Below are 17,166 nucleotides of genomic sequence, written 5' to 3' on the forward strand. Positions count from 1 at the left end.
TCCCAGCGCTGGTGCACTTTTGTCTGCCTGCGTTGGAGGCAGGATTGTTTCTGTGCAGGAAGGGGCACCTTGCTTCTCAAAAGCAATCCTCAAATGCGTTTTCCTCTTGCTATGTGGGCTGCAGAATGCAGCACATGCAAAAAGAGGAACAAATTGGGAGGAATAAGCATAGTTCTCCTTGTTACGCCTCCCCTGGGGAGGTGTAAGATTTTGAAGCATTCCCAGGTCTACCACTAAAGGGAAATCTGCGAATTTGCCAAAATCCATGGGCGGATGCTTGCAAACACCCACACTCCACCCATGTAATGCCTCCCTGGGACAGAGTAATGCGAGGCAGTGATTTACGCTGCTTGCGTGACTCCAGGTTTATCAAGCCATGCAGGGCCACGGAAGGTGGCTTTGTGAGGCCTGATAAATCTCACTTAGGTTTTCCATGGCCCTTGCGCCCGCCCCTTTTGATGGCACAAGGGCAACGCCACACCTTAATCAATCTGGCACTAAGATTGCAGTTTTTCGAATTTCGTGAGCCGAATGAAGTCCCCCAAAACTCCTTGCTTGTCCCCCACATTTTTCAATGTCTAAAGGGGGACTGACTTTGGTTTAAACATACACCAGTGTGCAGACGATACACAGCCAGCCTGGTCTCATCAGAAGATGTCACACACAGTGCCCACTCCTCCAGCAGCTACAGAACTGGGTGTTGGCAAAGAATCTAAGCTTATTTCCGTGAAAATGGTACAGCAACTCATTTCTCTACCTCCTCAAACCAAACTAGATATGGGTTCTTAAAAGCAGCCAGGGTTGCAGCTGCCTGACTGAGCTCCTGCATCAAAGTCTCACCAAAGCATCCGAGCCCTAGCGGTAAAACAGGAGTAATGCCTCGAAGATCAGCGCCGCGCCCCGGTTGATCAGACCTACCTCCCACGGCGTCTACATATGCATATATCTGCACGTGCGCCGTGAGCAGGCCTCAATATACAATGTGTCCATACCTTCCGCAGATGTCAAGTCTGTCCCGCTTACATGTGGACTTCTAACATAGTCAAACTTACAATGTGTACCCTAGTTTATCACGACAATGGGGGTCTACCTCACTTTACAATGGTATGATGCTGCCTCGAGACAACTTTGAAATGTATCAAATTGCCCAGCTAAAATGCATAGGGCTCACAATGACTGGCGTGTTTATTAGCAATACTCTGTAAGTGGTGTGCTGCTGAATTAGCAATGGAACAGTGCCGCTCGGTGGCCACAAATGTAACTGCAGTTCAATAACAAATGTAAAAGTTGCAGCAGATTCTAAATTGAAAATACATTTAATGTTGAGGGAGTATTGATCACAGTGTAAGCAACAAGACAAGTTATGACTGCAAAGTTTGCTTGACTGGATGTAGGGTTTATCGGTAGGAATACTAAGTGCCAGATTTAAGAAGCCCTTTGCACCACCTTGCACCACATTAGCGTCCTTTTTCTGAAGCTAATGTGACGTTAGGTTGGCAAAAACTTTGCACCTTTTTTAAAAAGCGGTGCAGTGCACACATCTCGCCACTTTGTAAACCCTGCGCCACATTAGGCCTGCGCCAGGCATAATGTGTGCAAGGGTGGGCGTTCTGGCGTTATGAGACCCAGAAAAATGGCACATTGGAATCTATGAGATTTCACTGAGCCATGTTTAGCGTCATTTTTAACGCCTGCCTAAGGCAAGAGTTAAAATGAAGCTCCCATTGTTTTCAATGGGCCTCCTTTAACTTTGGAGGATTACCGTCAACATTTTTGGCACTAATCCTGCAAAGCGTCAAACTAGCGGCAACATTTTGTACACTAGTTCCCTAACGTGAGCCATGGTGTGCCGTGTCATAAATATGGCATACACATGGTGTAGTTAGGGGGACACAATGAACCACAAGGAAAGTGGAGCATCATGACATGATGTGCCACTTTTCATAAATCTGGCCCTAAGTTCGATCTAGAAATATAAAGACGCGTATGACTGACAAGCCATATTTTGAGTTTTAGGAAAAACATGCATTTTCCAACACAACTGCTACATTATGGGGATTACACAATAATCTTTTGTACATCCTCACTGCAAATTAAACATGTTTTGTCGTTTATATTTAGCCTTGCAGTGTAAAGTTAGCGATTACAGCAGTAAGCCCCTCAAAATTCTTCACACTGACTTCAATCCCCCAATCTGAGGTGTCTGCACCACCCAGCACTGTCCAAAAGTAACAGTCCTGATCCACAGCATTCTTGCTGCATTTGACCTCTAAGCAAAGTAGAGCTTAATTTGAGCTGTGGGTTTCCGGTGTGGGACACTAGCACTTATTTTTTATGTCCGGCCCTTAGTTTTCTTTCTCAAGCATTTACGGCAAGCAAAAGACACATATGGGAAAGACTGAGGAAGAGAAAAGCGAACAAGCATCACAAAGGGAGAAAGCAGAAAGCTGCAAGAGTGACTGAAGGGGCAGGGAGTGGTTGTAAATGGATTAAAGAGGCCCGAGATGGCTTCAGTATTACACTGCGTCAGTATTCCGTGCTTGCACATTTAAATGCAGCAGCTGCGTATTTCAGAGGAGAGCTTAGGAAACAACACATTTTTATTTACAAATTAAGCACTGAAGCACAGGCCTGAATCGGCATCACTCATGACCTTCAATATTGTAGTCCTGTGCACACAAACATGGCTGATGGTCCTCCATCTTGCAGTTACAAGCCGTGATCATAGAACCTCTTGAATTGTATTCTTCAGCTCCAGCAGGCTTCCCTTGGTACCACAACAACACTGGCTTGTAGAATCAACCCCCTGTTACTGGAAAATGATTGCCATCTCATAGATCCTCACTTCTGAGAAGCAGTACCCCATGTCAGTCTCGTGATGGAGCCACTTGCACAGCTTTTCGTATTGTATGTGACTCAGTCGTGACCTTTAACACCCTTGCTGAAGCTGTGAACCCTCACACATCCCTTTGTATGCACCTTCATCCTTATCTCTCCCACCCCTGTTGCTCTAGTGCTGTCTGACCTCACCCAGCTCTTACCATGAGAGCACTCTGCATACGTTTTCCAGTGCATCTCCATCTTCACCTGCAGCAGCCCAGTTACAAAGCACCTGGCTCCTCAGGTAGCTCGTGGTGCGCACCTCCATCCTGCCCTGAAACATCCCCAGGACGTCCACAGCGTCTTTCCCTCCTACAACTCTTCAAATGCAACTCAGTCCCGAGTTGCATCACCATTTCTTTTTCTGTTTCTGGCAGGGGCATAGGTTCGGGGGCGGGGTGTTTGGGCTGTTACACTCCCCTAATAAATGTATTTTCTGGTAAATAGTTGGGTATAGGTGCTTTCAGTCGGGTACGATGAAGTATCGTTGGATTTCATAATGCATTTTTCCATACACACAGACAACAGTATATACACACACTACAGCCCTCTCCTGCTTTGAAAGTCTCCAAACATGTTGGTTACTTCACAAACTCTTTTATTTTTTCTCACTTAGTACCCCTACCAATCCATATTTCTCTCTCTTTCCACGGCCCCTAAAGCCTCTCTCATGCGCTCTGCTTGTCGATAATGTATTTTAACATTCTATGTCGGAGTGATTGTTGGGATTGATCACCCCTCTAATCCCAGTGACCAAGCTATGCCCCTGGTTTCTGGGGACTTTCACAGAGTCCTTTCTGTGTACCGCAACACTGATCTGCACACCACTTCTTCATCTTTTACTGGGGGTCCTTTCAAAGCTCTCTGCATGCACCCCAATGGACAGCTGTTGCATCTCTTGGTTTTGTGGGTCCAGCCCCTCTCACAGCTCCAAGGATCACATCTTCATCATGACCTGCATCACCTCTTTATTCTTCTAGTGCTGAGAGCTTTACGCTGCTCTTTGAGAGTGGATGACAATACGCATGCATCGTCCAGTGCCACGCCAGGGTCCCTTCTACTGTGTTGGTTCCTGTGTGATCAGGTGGAAACACAAAGAGATTCACAGTGTGTTTATGTAGCCTGTAAGGTTATCCACAGAGGCCAGAGAGCTAACTAGAGAGCAGAAGGGAAACTGAGACCAGCAGAAGGCCTGGAGAGGGTCAATAGAGGTTTTAAACATGGAAATAGATCAAAAACCAAAATTTCTTCCTTTTCCTATAGCACGCAGCACACACAAATAAGCGTGACACCAGGCTTGCCCTGCCTTTTGTCACCCCAGACAGGTTGGATCCCTGACAGAGGAAGGGCTAGAACTTTTCAGAACTGTATGTGGGAGCAGGACAGGGCGTCGCTCCCACACAAAGACTGGCACCAGTTATAAATACTGGACCTCAGAGCCGCTCAGCAAAGCAATCCTGGACCAGTGGAAGATTCAGAAAAAAGGTTGCCCTGCTGCCATATAACTGCCCTGCTGTGTGAAGGGCTGCTTGCTGTCTGAGAAGGAATATTGGACCTGCTTGCCTTAATCCCAAGCTATGCAGAGTGACTCCAAGGGGCAGTTGATTGACCTCTTGTATGAGCTACAGAGGCCTCAAAGCAACAGCCTAGCTGACCGGCTGCAACTGGGCCTGTCTGGGGTGACGAAAGTACCTGGCTGAGCCCTGATGCTGGCCTCAGTCTGGAGCCGCATGAGGTGCCCTCAGGTCCGAGAGCCTTGGCTCACCTTGGAGTGCACTCCTCCTGAAGAAAAGGTGAAAATCCAGAAGTTTGGGCTTTTTGCAACCATAAACCGGCCTGTTCACGCCAAGACCCTGCCGCCTGTGATAATCGCCAACATGAGGCTCCAGTGAGGCCTGCTCTTCATGCCACCTGTGACCACCCGCGATGACTGAATGTCAGGACAGCACTTTGCGCTACAGCAACAACAGTTCATGCTGACAGCGGCCTCCAGAGATAACTGGCAACGCAAGAGCAGCACTTCCACTACAGCGACAGCCCTAAGTGACCGTCAACATGAAGCTACAGCAACGACATCCATGAGGCCCAACCGGCTCTTCGCACTACAGTGACGAAATCCACAACACCAAACCTGCTGTTCGTGCTACAGCAACGACATCCGTGAAGCTTGACCTGCTTCTCGGCACTTCTGCCAAAATGAGTTCTTCACTCTGGACCTGGGAAGGTAACTCTTCAGTGGGACAATCGTAGTCTTGACATGTGACCTGTGCTCCACCACAGTTTGCCTAAATTTGTGACGTTCCCCAGGTCAAGGATGACCAAATGATGGCAAGTGGCGCTATGTGCTTTTAGGCGCTATTTTCACGTAAAATTCCAAACTTGAATAGCTCTGGCTGTACTGGTTGGATTTTTGTCATTCTGGTATCAATTTTTGTGAACTTTACTCTACTTTTTCTAACGTTCTTTTGTTTTTTTCATGTGTTGTGTTTTTACTTAATGACTGTTTGAGTGCTGCATAAGTACCTTACACATTGCCTGTATGTTAAGCCTGAATGCTGCTGTCACAAGCTACCAGAGGGTTAGGCACCGGTTATTTTAATAACGTTTGTGGTTCAGCCAGACAAGGGTTGTGTTTATTACTTGAGTGGAGGTCTCACCATTCTCAACTAATAACCCAGTTTCGTGCAGCGACCTTTTCCTGTGAATAACTGGGCATCCCTTTCAAGTAGCCGTAGCAGAGCTATTAGCGCATGATGGCACAATGTCTATTCCTTGGTTTAAACATGTTAGAGACACGTGCCAACATATTAAAATGGAGGAGGTGTAGAGAGATCCCCGTAATCTATCCAAGGAAGTCAAAATACGTATAAAGCGATGCTACTGGGAGTCGGTTTTGATACAGATTTGGTTCAAGCAGGGCCAAGGGAATAGGATGTCACAGTTTTTAGATCATAAATGTGCCCCTACGTTCGAAGCCTACATGGACTACGTAAATCCTCCCCACACTAAAAGCCTTTTTATTAAATTAGGTTAGGGACCTTGCAGCTAAAGAAGTTCACCGCTAGGTGGAGCAAGGATGACAGTAATTCGAGTTTCTGTCATTTTAGCCCAAAGCAACCAGAGACCCTTGCACATTTTGTATTTTTTTGTCCTAGATATTTGGTCCCTAGGAAGAAGTGGATTATCCCTCTATGTAGATCTTTTGGGTTAAGAAATTACAAGGCATCTTTACGTATATTGACAAGTGATACAAGTGATAAGGTAGTCTTTGCAGTTGCAAGGTATCTCCAAAGTGCATGGGCCGCAAGACTTAGAGAACTTCCCTTCGACTGATTTGCTAATGTGTAAAGATATTTGGTCAAAAGCAGATTAATCAACGGGATGTAGGAAGAAAGGTCTCATCTGTGTAATATCATTGAGCGTTTTAATTGGTTTTAACCTAAAGTATGTTTATATCATTTTATTGTGTTAGGGTGTGGTAGGGATATTTATTGTATTTTATAGCATTTGATTTCTACCTGTTTTATTATTATTGTGTGAATATATTATATTATTGTATTCGGATGCTTTTATGGCTTTCAGCCGAAATAAAGATTAAATAATAATAATAATAACTGGGCAAAATTGAGCATGAACACCAAGTTCCCACTTCGGGATTAAGGGCCTCTGATTCTAGGATACTAGGGAGTAGGCCCTCTCCTGTGTAACGTTTTGCCAGAAGAGCTTAAATGCACTGAGGACCTTTCAAAAGAAAAGTAAAAATGCATCAAGTTATAAGTTACTTGGACAATTCATTCTTCTCTGACTCCCACAGCGCTTCCCTCCACCTCAGCCTCCTCCCCCCATATCCCTCCGCTTCTTGCACTTTTCCGATCTCATTTGCTACCCACCATCATTCACTCTTCCTTTCCCCACCACATTCTCTGCTCTCTCCTACCCTCCTGACACAACTGTCCTGCCAGACTCTCCTTTCCACCTTCTCTCCCTCTACACGTTCTCCATTCTAGCCTAACCACATTCCCTCCTTACCTTACTTCTGTGGCCCCCTCCCACAGTTCAGTTTTTACCTGGTTCACTTGCTGTTTACCTGGTTCCTTCGTAAAGGAATCACACATCTTCCAAATAGTTCTAACTGCAGCTCCTAGACACCTTCATGGTAGAGCTATGCTTCATAAAAATGTAAAACACAAACAAAATTAACAATAATGGATGTTATCTTTGGGGGACACTCCATAGAAATCCCAGGCAGCACTGTGTTTTTCTAAACTATGGAGTAGAGATAACCCTTGAATGACTTAAGAGTGCACGCCTGAACTTGAACAGACTGGAAAAACACACATATCTGAAAGTGAGGCTAATTCATTCACTGGGTTTGTTTGCTTTGGCCCTAGATTTGTGTTTTGATTCTCTGTTTATTTTCGACAACCTCTGTTATTTCTGTTCTTTTTCAGTGATTGTCTCCCCCTGGGAGTGGAAATGTTTGTAGCTGTGACAACATTTTAGTTTCTATTTTTAGGATCCAGCGACCACTGTGTTCCCATGACCTTCAGTTGGCATGTTGAAATTTGAACATTTCACTGTGTTTTTCTTCTAATCTGATTATTTTGAAACATTAAAAGATGTAGATAGAGTTACCGTTCTCTGACTTTAAGGACCCAAGGGCTGATGTAGAAGCAGATTTTAGGATAAAGTAGGCGTGCCCAAAATAGTCTGTACACCTAGAAAAATGTTGTTTGCCTGAAAAACTTTATAACATCATGTACTTTAAATTGTGTCATATTTGTAATACATTTCCCATGGGCGAAATATCCAAAGGAAAAATGTATTGCTCGAGATTATTCTTGGATAAGTTTCATTTTGAAACTTTGCCAAGATGATAAGGTTTTAGAAAAATAGCAACAAATAGGCACTGGTCAACTAAGATATATTTTAAGAATATCTTACATTTGGCAGGATTCAGTCCACTTAATCTAAAATTACCAATACTCCTTTACGGAGTCACAGTATAAGTCCCTGGATAAAACAGCCTGGGAATGTGAACCAAAACAACCGTAAAGGGTCTTTTTGCAGCTACCTGCGTAGTGCAGAAAATACAAGAATTCTGCTTTTATGAATCATGGGTTCTTTTTCAAAAGGGAAATGTATTGATGCTATCTTCGATTAATTTTTATGTTGACTTCATAGTTCAAGTTTTTTTAAACTGTCTTTTCATAGAACCCCGGTCACACAAATGGTTTGCCACACAGTCGGAGGAGGGAAGTATTGATTTTCTGTATCTTAAGAGCATCTCTTCAGCACATGGCCCCAGAGAATGACTGGGAAGTGAAAATCAACTTACAGTTCATGAAACTGAATTGAACAATGGTCTTGTGTGTCTCTGAGCCAGAGAGGTGCCAGGAGTCTATTAATGGCATTCTGCCCCATGAAGGCCCAATTCTCAAACAGTGAGTACATTAACACCTTAGGTTTTACACCCCGAGGGTATAGATTTACTCACTTTTAGAATTCTCTGAGTTTTTCATCATTAGTCTGAAAAACCTGACAAAGTTGCAGATTTCCTAACTGTTGTAAAGTGCCCCTTTTTGGATGCCCCTCCCCTACTTTTTGCTGTCAGATGCTGTTGTTTCTGACCTGTCAGTGTACTGTGGATTGCCAACCAGGCCCCCAGTACCAACGCTCTTTCCCTTATGATGTATGTCGAATTGCATAGGCCAATTGCCAAGGACCTTACCACCCCTGTAAGTGTGCCCACCATGTTACTGAGTCCTGTACTGTTTTGGCGGGCTCTCCGGAGCCGCTATCAACACAGAGAAGAGTCTGACCTCCTGCCGGCAGTACTAGCACCTTGGGCTTGGGTCACACCTCCTCCCACCCAGGCTGGCTAGTGAGAGAAGCATCAGGGCGGTGAGCCTCAAAGGATTCCCCCAACTTTGATGTGTAAGTAGCTGTCCCCTCAGTGGAGGACAAAGCCCTTCCTGCCCTGCCTGGTGAGGTAGGCAGGAAATTAGCTATGCAGGAGGTGTGCACCTCCCAAGGACTAGCCACACCTTGAGGGTGGGCTAGGAGATGTCTGCACAGCTTAGGGAGGGTTCTGCCATCTTGGCAGACCCCAAGAATAGTGGGTTCTGGGTAGAAAGTGACATACTCCCACAGGAAGTCGTCACTCCAGGGGCGGATTAGCTGCAGGGACTAGTAGCCCATTGGCCACTGTCACTTACACCCTTAAACGCCCCCTAAACCATGATTTAAGGGACCCTTTAAGAAACATCTGCACAACAACAGGACCTTGACTCTAGCCCCAGCGCAAAGAAGAGGACACAGAGTGACCTAAGGAGACCAGTACTGGAACCGCGTGCCAAACGTGTGCCCGAGGTGATGACTCATTTCTCCCAGCAGGAGGGACCCCAGTGGACACAGAAACTCCAAGGAAGACTCCACTGACTTGCGGTACCAGTAACCTGTAAACTGCAGGAGTAAAGTGGGCTGAGATCAAAGAACTGCAACCCAGCAGGCTCTGCATGCCTGAGCCTAAGGAAGCTCAGTGCCCAGAATCTTAAGAGTGGGAGTGGGAGTGAGGCCAGTGCCAAGTTTCAAGCCTTTACTCCCCACCAAATGACCTCCAGCTGCCAGAAAGCCTGTGGGGCACCCTTGGTGCTACCAAGGCTTGCTATCACCTGCCCAGACACCGACAGTCACATGACATTCACCGACTCAAGGGCACCCCCCAGTATAAAGACCAACATCGCCAGTAACCCTGCTCCTGAGGGTTTGCAGCCTGAAGGAAGTGACTTTGACTGGAGCAGCAAAGCATCTTTGGCAGGACCAGCCCGGTGAGCCACCTCTGCACCCGGCACACCTGAATGAAGTGGTAAAGATCCAAGTGTCCATTCTTGGTCCTGGCCCCACAAAGACCACTACATTCGAAGGGTACAGTGTGAGTCCACCCCCAAGGCTAGTTTTGAAACAGAGTGCCAAAACGCACCAGTCACTATGGACCATTCAGCACCGAGGACAGCCAGGTCACCTCTGCAACCGGACTCTCTGAGCAAGGTACCAAACGTCTGACTGTTGAATCTTGGTCTAGGTCCCCGCAGAACCGTAAGTTCCTGTGGATTCGTCACAACCCACCCTACAGGTGCCCGAGTGCCCTCTGCTATTTTCGCCATTGACTTCAATGGAAGCCCTTTAAATTTACAAAGTACTGTATTTTCTATAGATTTAGAATTCACAACTCTGGTTGTACAAAAGCCACAAAGTTCACTTTGGTGTCTGAAATAAGATTAAAATGTAATCTATTTTTCTAAACTGGTGTTGGATTTCTATTGAGTCATGTCATTTACTTATCGTCCATGCTGACAATGTGAAATGCTTTACACATGTTCCTCTAAGTAGCCTGACTGCTCTTTGCCACAAGACCAGGACTCAGCTAGGGTTTGCTAAGAGTGAATCCGAGGTCTATTACTGACACTGTGTTGGTATTCCATGGTGAGACTACCTAGTCATGCCATTTAATACCCCCACCTTGCTACACTAACATACTTCAGTAAACATGTTCTATTTCCAACAATGTGGATGCAATTCTGCATCATTAATATTACTTTTTGCATAAATATATTTGGTAAAATGCCACCATCCTTGCACGATGGCACAGTTTAAGTTGAATTCTACCTGGAGAAAATATTTTTCCTCCAGGTGAAATCCTTAACCTGTACACCCCCACCAGTTCTGGTGGTGTTCCCATTTTCTTTCCTCCCTGAAACGGCACTTCCCTCTTGCTCTTTTCAAAGTCATCTTTCTTTTTTAGTAAAGAGATTCCTTTATTGAGTCAATGATTCATTTACAGGAATAAATACATTTATTCATTAGCCAAAAATTGCACAAGTTTAAAAATAAGATGATAATGTCATAAATGGCATTTTTACATCTATATACAAATTTGACAATTTATGAATTTTAGGTTAAACTAATACAAAAATTATTGAACACCCAGGTTCTAGTTTTACCTGAACAACATGGACAGCGCCCCAACCTTGAACTTGCTCATTCAGTATATCTTATGAACCCTTACATACTTTCCAGACAGCTGTTATGTATTTACATACTGTCTATTGTGCTACTAGCAGCCAGTGAAGCAGAACCTCAGCAACCTTCACTATTCCAAACATGTTAAACAATGGGATCAAGCACTTAACCCCATGTACCATCACAGATGCAGTTTCAGCCCCTCTGCAGCAGCCAGGGCCACTTGAATTATGCGGCAGGGGAGAGCTAAATTATGTGGCATAGTTGAGTAAATTATACAGCAAGAAAAGGCAAATTTTGCAGCATAATGCAGCACATTCTGTGAAAGTAGTACTTCATTATTTTGTTATTTTTAAACTTGTTAACACTGCTTTGGCATTGGTTGCACATCATTAGTACCAGTTTAGCACACAAATACAGGAATAAGCACAAAAAATATTAACTAGTCAACTTTTGCAAAGGGCCTTCCACTGTGTGGCCACAAGTGTCGGTGAATTTTTAGTAACTTTTGAATCTATTGAGCTTGAAAATGCCTTTTTCTTAAAATCTACAGCTTTTGTGGCAGATGACGGATTACGTGTCAAATGTGACACATCCATAACTATGCGAAAATCACCAAGGCTGCACAATCGCATAAGTCCAGTGGCCCTGGCAATAGGGCATCCAATCTAACATTTAAATACTAGAAGAATGGCAACCAGAGATTATGAGCCTGATTACAACTGTGGCGAAGGGGATTAATCCATCCAAAATGTGACGAGTATCCCACCTGCTGTATTATGAGTTCCATAGGATATAACGGACTCGTAATACGGCGGGCTGGATATCCGTCACAATTGGGACAGATTAACCCCCTCCGCCAAAGTTGTAATCAGGCCCTAAGTGTTTAAGTTTCCAGGTGAACATGCCTTTTGCCTCCAGAGTCTAGGAACAGGTTGACCTTCAAGTACAATACATGTCAGCTGAGTGTCCAAGAACTTTCTTAGAAGATATAGAAGATCCTCTCCGATGATGGCAACAGCTCAAAGAGGTGTTTGTAAATGCCCATGAATGTGTAAGCTTGCAGCTCTGCATAAAAGCAGAGGTCATGCCAAGGTCCACTCCCCACTCTGTTCTCTGTAGAAGGGGCCAGCAGCAACTCCTCCATTAGGGCAGAGGAGCGTCGCCCCCCGCCAGCAGCGACAGCTGCAAAACCTTTGCAAGAAAACAATAATAAGTTGTGTTTAATATCGTTTTCTTGTAAAGAGTGTGGCCACTGGGGTGACGAGCAGTGAGGGGGAGTGCTCATTGTGCATGTATGTTTGGCCGGCCGTCTCGGGCTGGCCAAACACACATGCGCAGTAGGCTCTCTCCAGCCCGGCACTGTGTTGCCGGGCTGGAGAGAGCATGCACAGGCTCCCAGTCTGCCTGGGAGTGCCCTGGCTTGGTGCTCCCAGACAATCCTGACGCTGCTCTGAACAGCCTCAGGACTAGTCGTAGGTAGGCTGGGAGCCTGTGCCGGCCTGCAGCAGAAGAGGATATGGAGGAGTGACGAGGCGGCGTGCAGGTGGTTTTTTTTTTATTGAATGTTTATTGATTACTCCCCCCCTCTGCCCCCCAACCCCACGCACGTCACCCTCCCTCTTCCGCGCTGCGAATGGAAGGGGCTCGGCTATCACAGATATTTAGATCTTAGCAGTTGAAGAGGGTCTGGTTTCAGAGACAGAGGTTGTGGAACTAGCAGTAGGCCAGTGCGAAATTTCAATGACACCAGTGTGATTTATATAATTTCAGGAATTTTGTATTATGCTTACTGAATGAAATTCCTGAAAATACACCATTACACATCGTCATGGCGAAAATATAGTGTAGACGCACAGGAAATAAGGAAGGAGACGGATTATGGGAGCTGTCATTTCTGTTACTTATGTTTTTGGTGTATTTAATTAGTGTAAAAATGCATCCTCGCATCCATAATGAACATGAGCACACATTTTACACTAAAATATAGTGCTCAATGCCAAATTAGCATTTTGCATAATTATGCTGAATTTCACATAATTTTTCTGAAATTTTATGTAATTACATTAAAGGAAAAGTTTATGAGTTTTATTCATTGATAAGCAGTAGTGAGTCTTAAATCGTTGACCGGATGCTCATTCACAGTATTTGCTGGAATCAGTGGCATGGTACTCTGGATTCAATGACAAGGAGCCCTGATAGAGGTGGGAGGGTTCTCTGTGGTGCATGCCAGGAGCTCTGATGTAAAGTCAGAGGTGGAGGTAGTGGCTTTATCATCACAGGCACTCACAGTACAAGGGACAGGTGAAGGATGCCAGCTGCCTCTCTTGGGCCTGTGTGGCAGCTGGAAGGTTTCTGCTGCAGCACAGAGCCCCTTTCTTTCTGCTTTAAAAAAACCTTTGTTAGCTTTGAACTTAGTGAAGCTGGTGACCCTTTTTGGAAACTTCTGCAAGCATTTCACTCACCACCTTTTGTATTTTAGTGGGATGTTCTGCAGAGGGAGGCAGTGGCCATCCCTAGACATGGGTCAAATGCTTGCTGGGCAGAGGCCACAAGTTGTACCTCACTGATGAAGCCCAAGAAGGTGAAATCAGGGGTTGAATCTGTTGTAATCTAGAGGTAATCAGCCCCACAATTTTTGGGTAGACTGTTTCTATTGGGACTTGACCAAGTGCCTGATTTAGCACTTGGTGGATGGGTTACTCTGTCTCCCCATTGACGGATATCCCATCTGCTGAAATCTAAATCCCATAGATGATAATGGGATTCAGATTTCGGCGGTGAGGATATCCATCACCATTGTGACAGAGTAACCCGTCCGTCGAGTTCTAAATCAGGACAAAGTCTTATTTTCATATGACTTGTCCTTGCCTGCTGTGGCGCAGAGGGCAGTAAAAGGTCTGGACATCGGCCCGAACCATCGACAGTGGCAGAGATTTTTACAAGCAACACACCCACCACCTTCGGTAGTTGGGAAACTTTAGGTTTCACAACATCACAAAGGTTTAACCTTCACATCGACATGCGCATTACCTTGACTGGCACAACCTTGAGATGGAACTAGGGGACACATTTCTAGGACTGGAGTTAGAACAGTAAATCTGCCAGGTTTTGTCCATGTGAAGGTTTGTCTCTCTAACAGTTGTCATTATGTACACGCAGACCCATATGACCCCCACAGACTCACCTTTGCAGATGCTGCCCTCCCGGGCGATGACCTGTTTACAGATGCTGCACAGTTTCACCTTCTTGAAGGTCTTCACCTTGAAGGTGTGAGCTTTCGGCTTGTCCAGATCTTCTGGCTGTGGAGGGAGGAAGGAGGAAAGAGGAGACGGATGTCAGTGACAATCCCATACAAGATGGCGTTCAGCGCGTGGTGGTGATCGCGTTCTCAGTTGTTGCCATCATGAGCAACAGGTTAATGGTTTGATATCAATGTGTCTCTCACTCATGAACACTGGACACACACAATTTTAAATAACATGAAATATTTCCTTTCAAGAGCATCACATGAACTCATGGAAGTACAAATTATTAAAAAGTAGCAGTATTGTTTAATAATCATAGTCTAAAGCAGTTAAGCAATGGCTTCTGCCAATTGATTGGCCATCTCAGTTCACTGTGTAAATGTGCTGGCCACCTGAACAAAGCACAAGTGGACTACCTCAGCCTTTCATCCTTTTCAGGATGATAACATTAGGACTGCAGAAGCTTTCACATCTTTTATCTCAAGGATGGGTATGTTTGGAACACTTTGTAACTTACACCTTTTGCCAAGTTCAAAACTCCACCCAACTTCACTTACGGGAAAGCCAAGACTCAAACACTTATTAAAACTATTTTGTGGGAGAGTTCTCTGTTGAACCCTGTTTTCTAGAGCTCTATTTGCTCATGGACCTCCTTTCACAACTGCTTTACTTTTGATATTTTTATTTTTTAAGTTTTAAACCCTTCAAAATGCTTCTGCATGTTGCAAATCCTGCATCTACATCCAAAAATAAATAAAATGGTGATGATATGATATCACCTTTTATTAAGAACTGAACAAAACAGATTATGATGCTTCTGTACAAAGCATGGTTAGCTCCGCTGCCATTTGGTTAGGGTTGCACTACAGAAGTATTATATACATACATATTTACATATACAATCAGTTAATATCATTTAGTGCACAGAATAGTCCAATGTACCCATTATCACATCACCTTAATGTCTTTGTTTCAGACTAGCTTTGGCATTACAGGTCCGTATAACTTTTTACACTTATAATAAACTAGCCATGATATCTTAAGTGGCTCCCAATAGTTTATTATGGGTTTAAATTTGAGATCAAAGAAGATGCCAGAAGAGCCAACAAAAAGTGTGAAGAAACAACACCATGACAATAACATCCACTGCCAATTAACCATTAAATGAAAAGGTGGTCTCTCTCTCAAGATCCCTATCTTGTGAACTTTACTCCTCAGACACCATGAAAAGATAAATAAACAAACATTTAGGGCCTCATTATGATTTTGGCGGTCGGACGAGCTGACCGCCAAAGCCACTGGAAGGAGGCAGGTGTCATGTCGACAGCCTCCCCCCCAGTCGTATTACATTGTTTCCACCGGGCTGACCGGCGGGAACATGGTATTATGACGTTTTCATCAGTCAGCCTGGAGGAAACAGTGCCACACCTTGGCCTCTGCTCCCTCGGGGGAGCTGAGGCCAATGCCCTCGCACAACAGTACCCTCGGAATGCACACTGTCTGCACAGTGCACATTCCGAGGGTGCTGGCAGTGCAGCCCCGGCACCGCTGACGATACGGTTGTGGCCAATGCAGGGTCACCCTGTGGCCCCCAGCACTGGCTTTCCATGGTGGGGACCCCGCCATGAAAAGGCAGGTGGTGCCGCAATGAGCCTTCACCCATTAGCCTTTTCTTGACTGACCACGACTCCAATTGCCCCCACCCTGTCGGTATCCATTGTTCCTGGTGATGGTCCCCTGGAGGTCTGACTGCCTGGGTTATAATCTGGAAGCCCGACTGCCAGGAGTGCGGTGGTCTGACTGCCATCATGGGTTTGGCGGTCTTCAGACTGACAAACTTTTAATAGGGTCTTTAGTGTCTTCTGTTAAACTAACACACAGCTGGAATACAGGCTAGGGCAGGGGACACCAGTTGCATACTATACACATTTTAAAAGAGCCCATCAGATCGGAGAGTGTTCTATATGAACGTAAATAAGATGTGTGCACCCAGTTCCAACTGCATCATTTGTGTACTCCACTGTGATGATGCCATATTTGTGTACACATATGCACCCAAAAGATGGAGGATGAAGCCGTCTATTTTTTTAGATTAGGTTTCTAACACTTTCTTCACTGCCTTCATTTGTTGTTGGACCCTTACCTCCCTGAAGTCACATCAACAGCACCTCTACCATTTCTGCATTTATTTCGTTTAATCATCACTTCGCCCAAAGCACCAGCAACATTTAACATGAACATAATACATGAGATTGTACAATCAATGCACAAACACCCGCCTCTAATTTTTCTATGATAGGCAACTTGTGACACAGCCAATTGCCTAGTATAAAGAAATGAAGTAGCCACTCAACTGTAATAATTTATTACACTTGAGTTCTGAGATCACAGTGTCTGCTGTCACCAGCCGAGGAGAAAGGCAGGTTAGGTTACGGAGCATAAATAAAACAGCTATTTCAAAATAAAGACGAAACACAGCTCTGCTTCTGCTCTGTTTCTGTAGGTGTACGGTGACGAGCAGAAAGGAGATATTTTTGCAACAAGTTTAATTGTTAGGTAATTATAGTAAAGTTAGAGTCTTTCTGAATGTTTCTACACATTTTGAGTTACTGTACATTTAAAAAAAAGACTTGTATTAAACTGATTCTAATATCTTTTTGCAACAAATATCTAATATCATTTTTTATGTGTTAAATGTTGCACTAGAGATTCTATTTATATACGTCATGTTTGCAAACATGCTCTTTCTTACGAAAGAGCTACTCACCAAGGACTCAAGTGGTTTGTGGGAAATGTAATGGTGTGTATTATAAGGAATTAACTATCCCCTGACGTACATAAGAAGGGTATTCCATGTCACCTTGGAGTTCCATGACCTTTTAAAGTTGTTCTGCCTTCAATCTTATCCCTTTAAGTCTGCAGTGCGTTTGCGCCAAAAGAAAATTCTAATCATAGCACTACCGAAACCTGTTCAACCCCCAAAATAAGCAATACATTAACCAATTTCTCCCCTCTA

At 44.6% G+C, this 17,166-nt stretch overlaps 1 protein-coding gene across 7 annotated transcripts in view; it reads right to left on the reverse strand.

The window, feature by feature from the left end:
• TNS1 (tensin 1) overlaps positions 1–17,166 on the reverse strand; it is a 1,530,885-nt gene that overhangs the window by 783,118 nt on the left and 730,601 nt on the right. For all 7 annotated transcript variants that reach the window (XM_069227070.1, XM_069227066.1, XM_069227068.1 and 4 more), the window contains exon 2: positions 14,090–14,204. In XM_069227070.1, coding sequence (XP_069083171.1) covers positions 14,090–14,204 — 115 coding nt within the window. The remainder of the gene's footprint in view (positions 1–14,089; positions 14,205–17,166) is intronic.

The sequence above is a fragment of the Pleurodeles waltl genome, chromosome 3_2 (assembly GCF_031143425.1).
Source record: "Pleurodeles waltl isolate 20211129_DDA chromosome 3_2, aPleWal1.hap1.20221129, whole genome shotgun sequence".
Lineage (NCBI taxonomy): Eukaryota > Metazoa > Chordata > Amphibia > Caudata > Salamandridae > Pleurodeles > Pleurodeles waltl.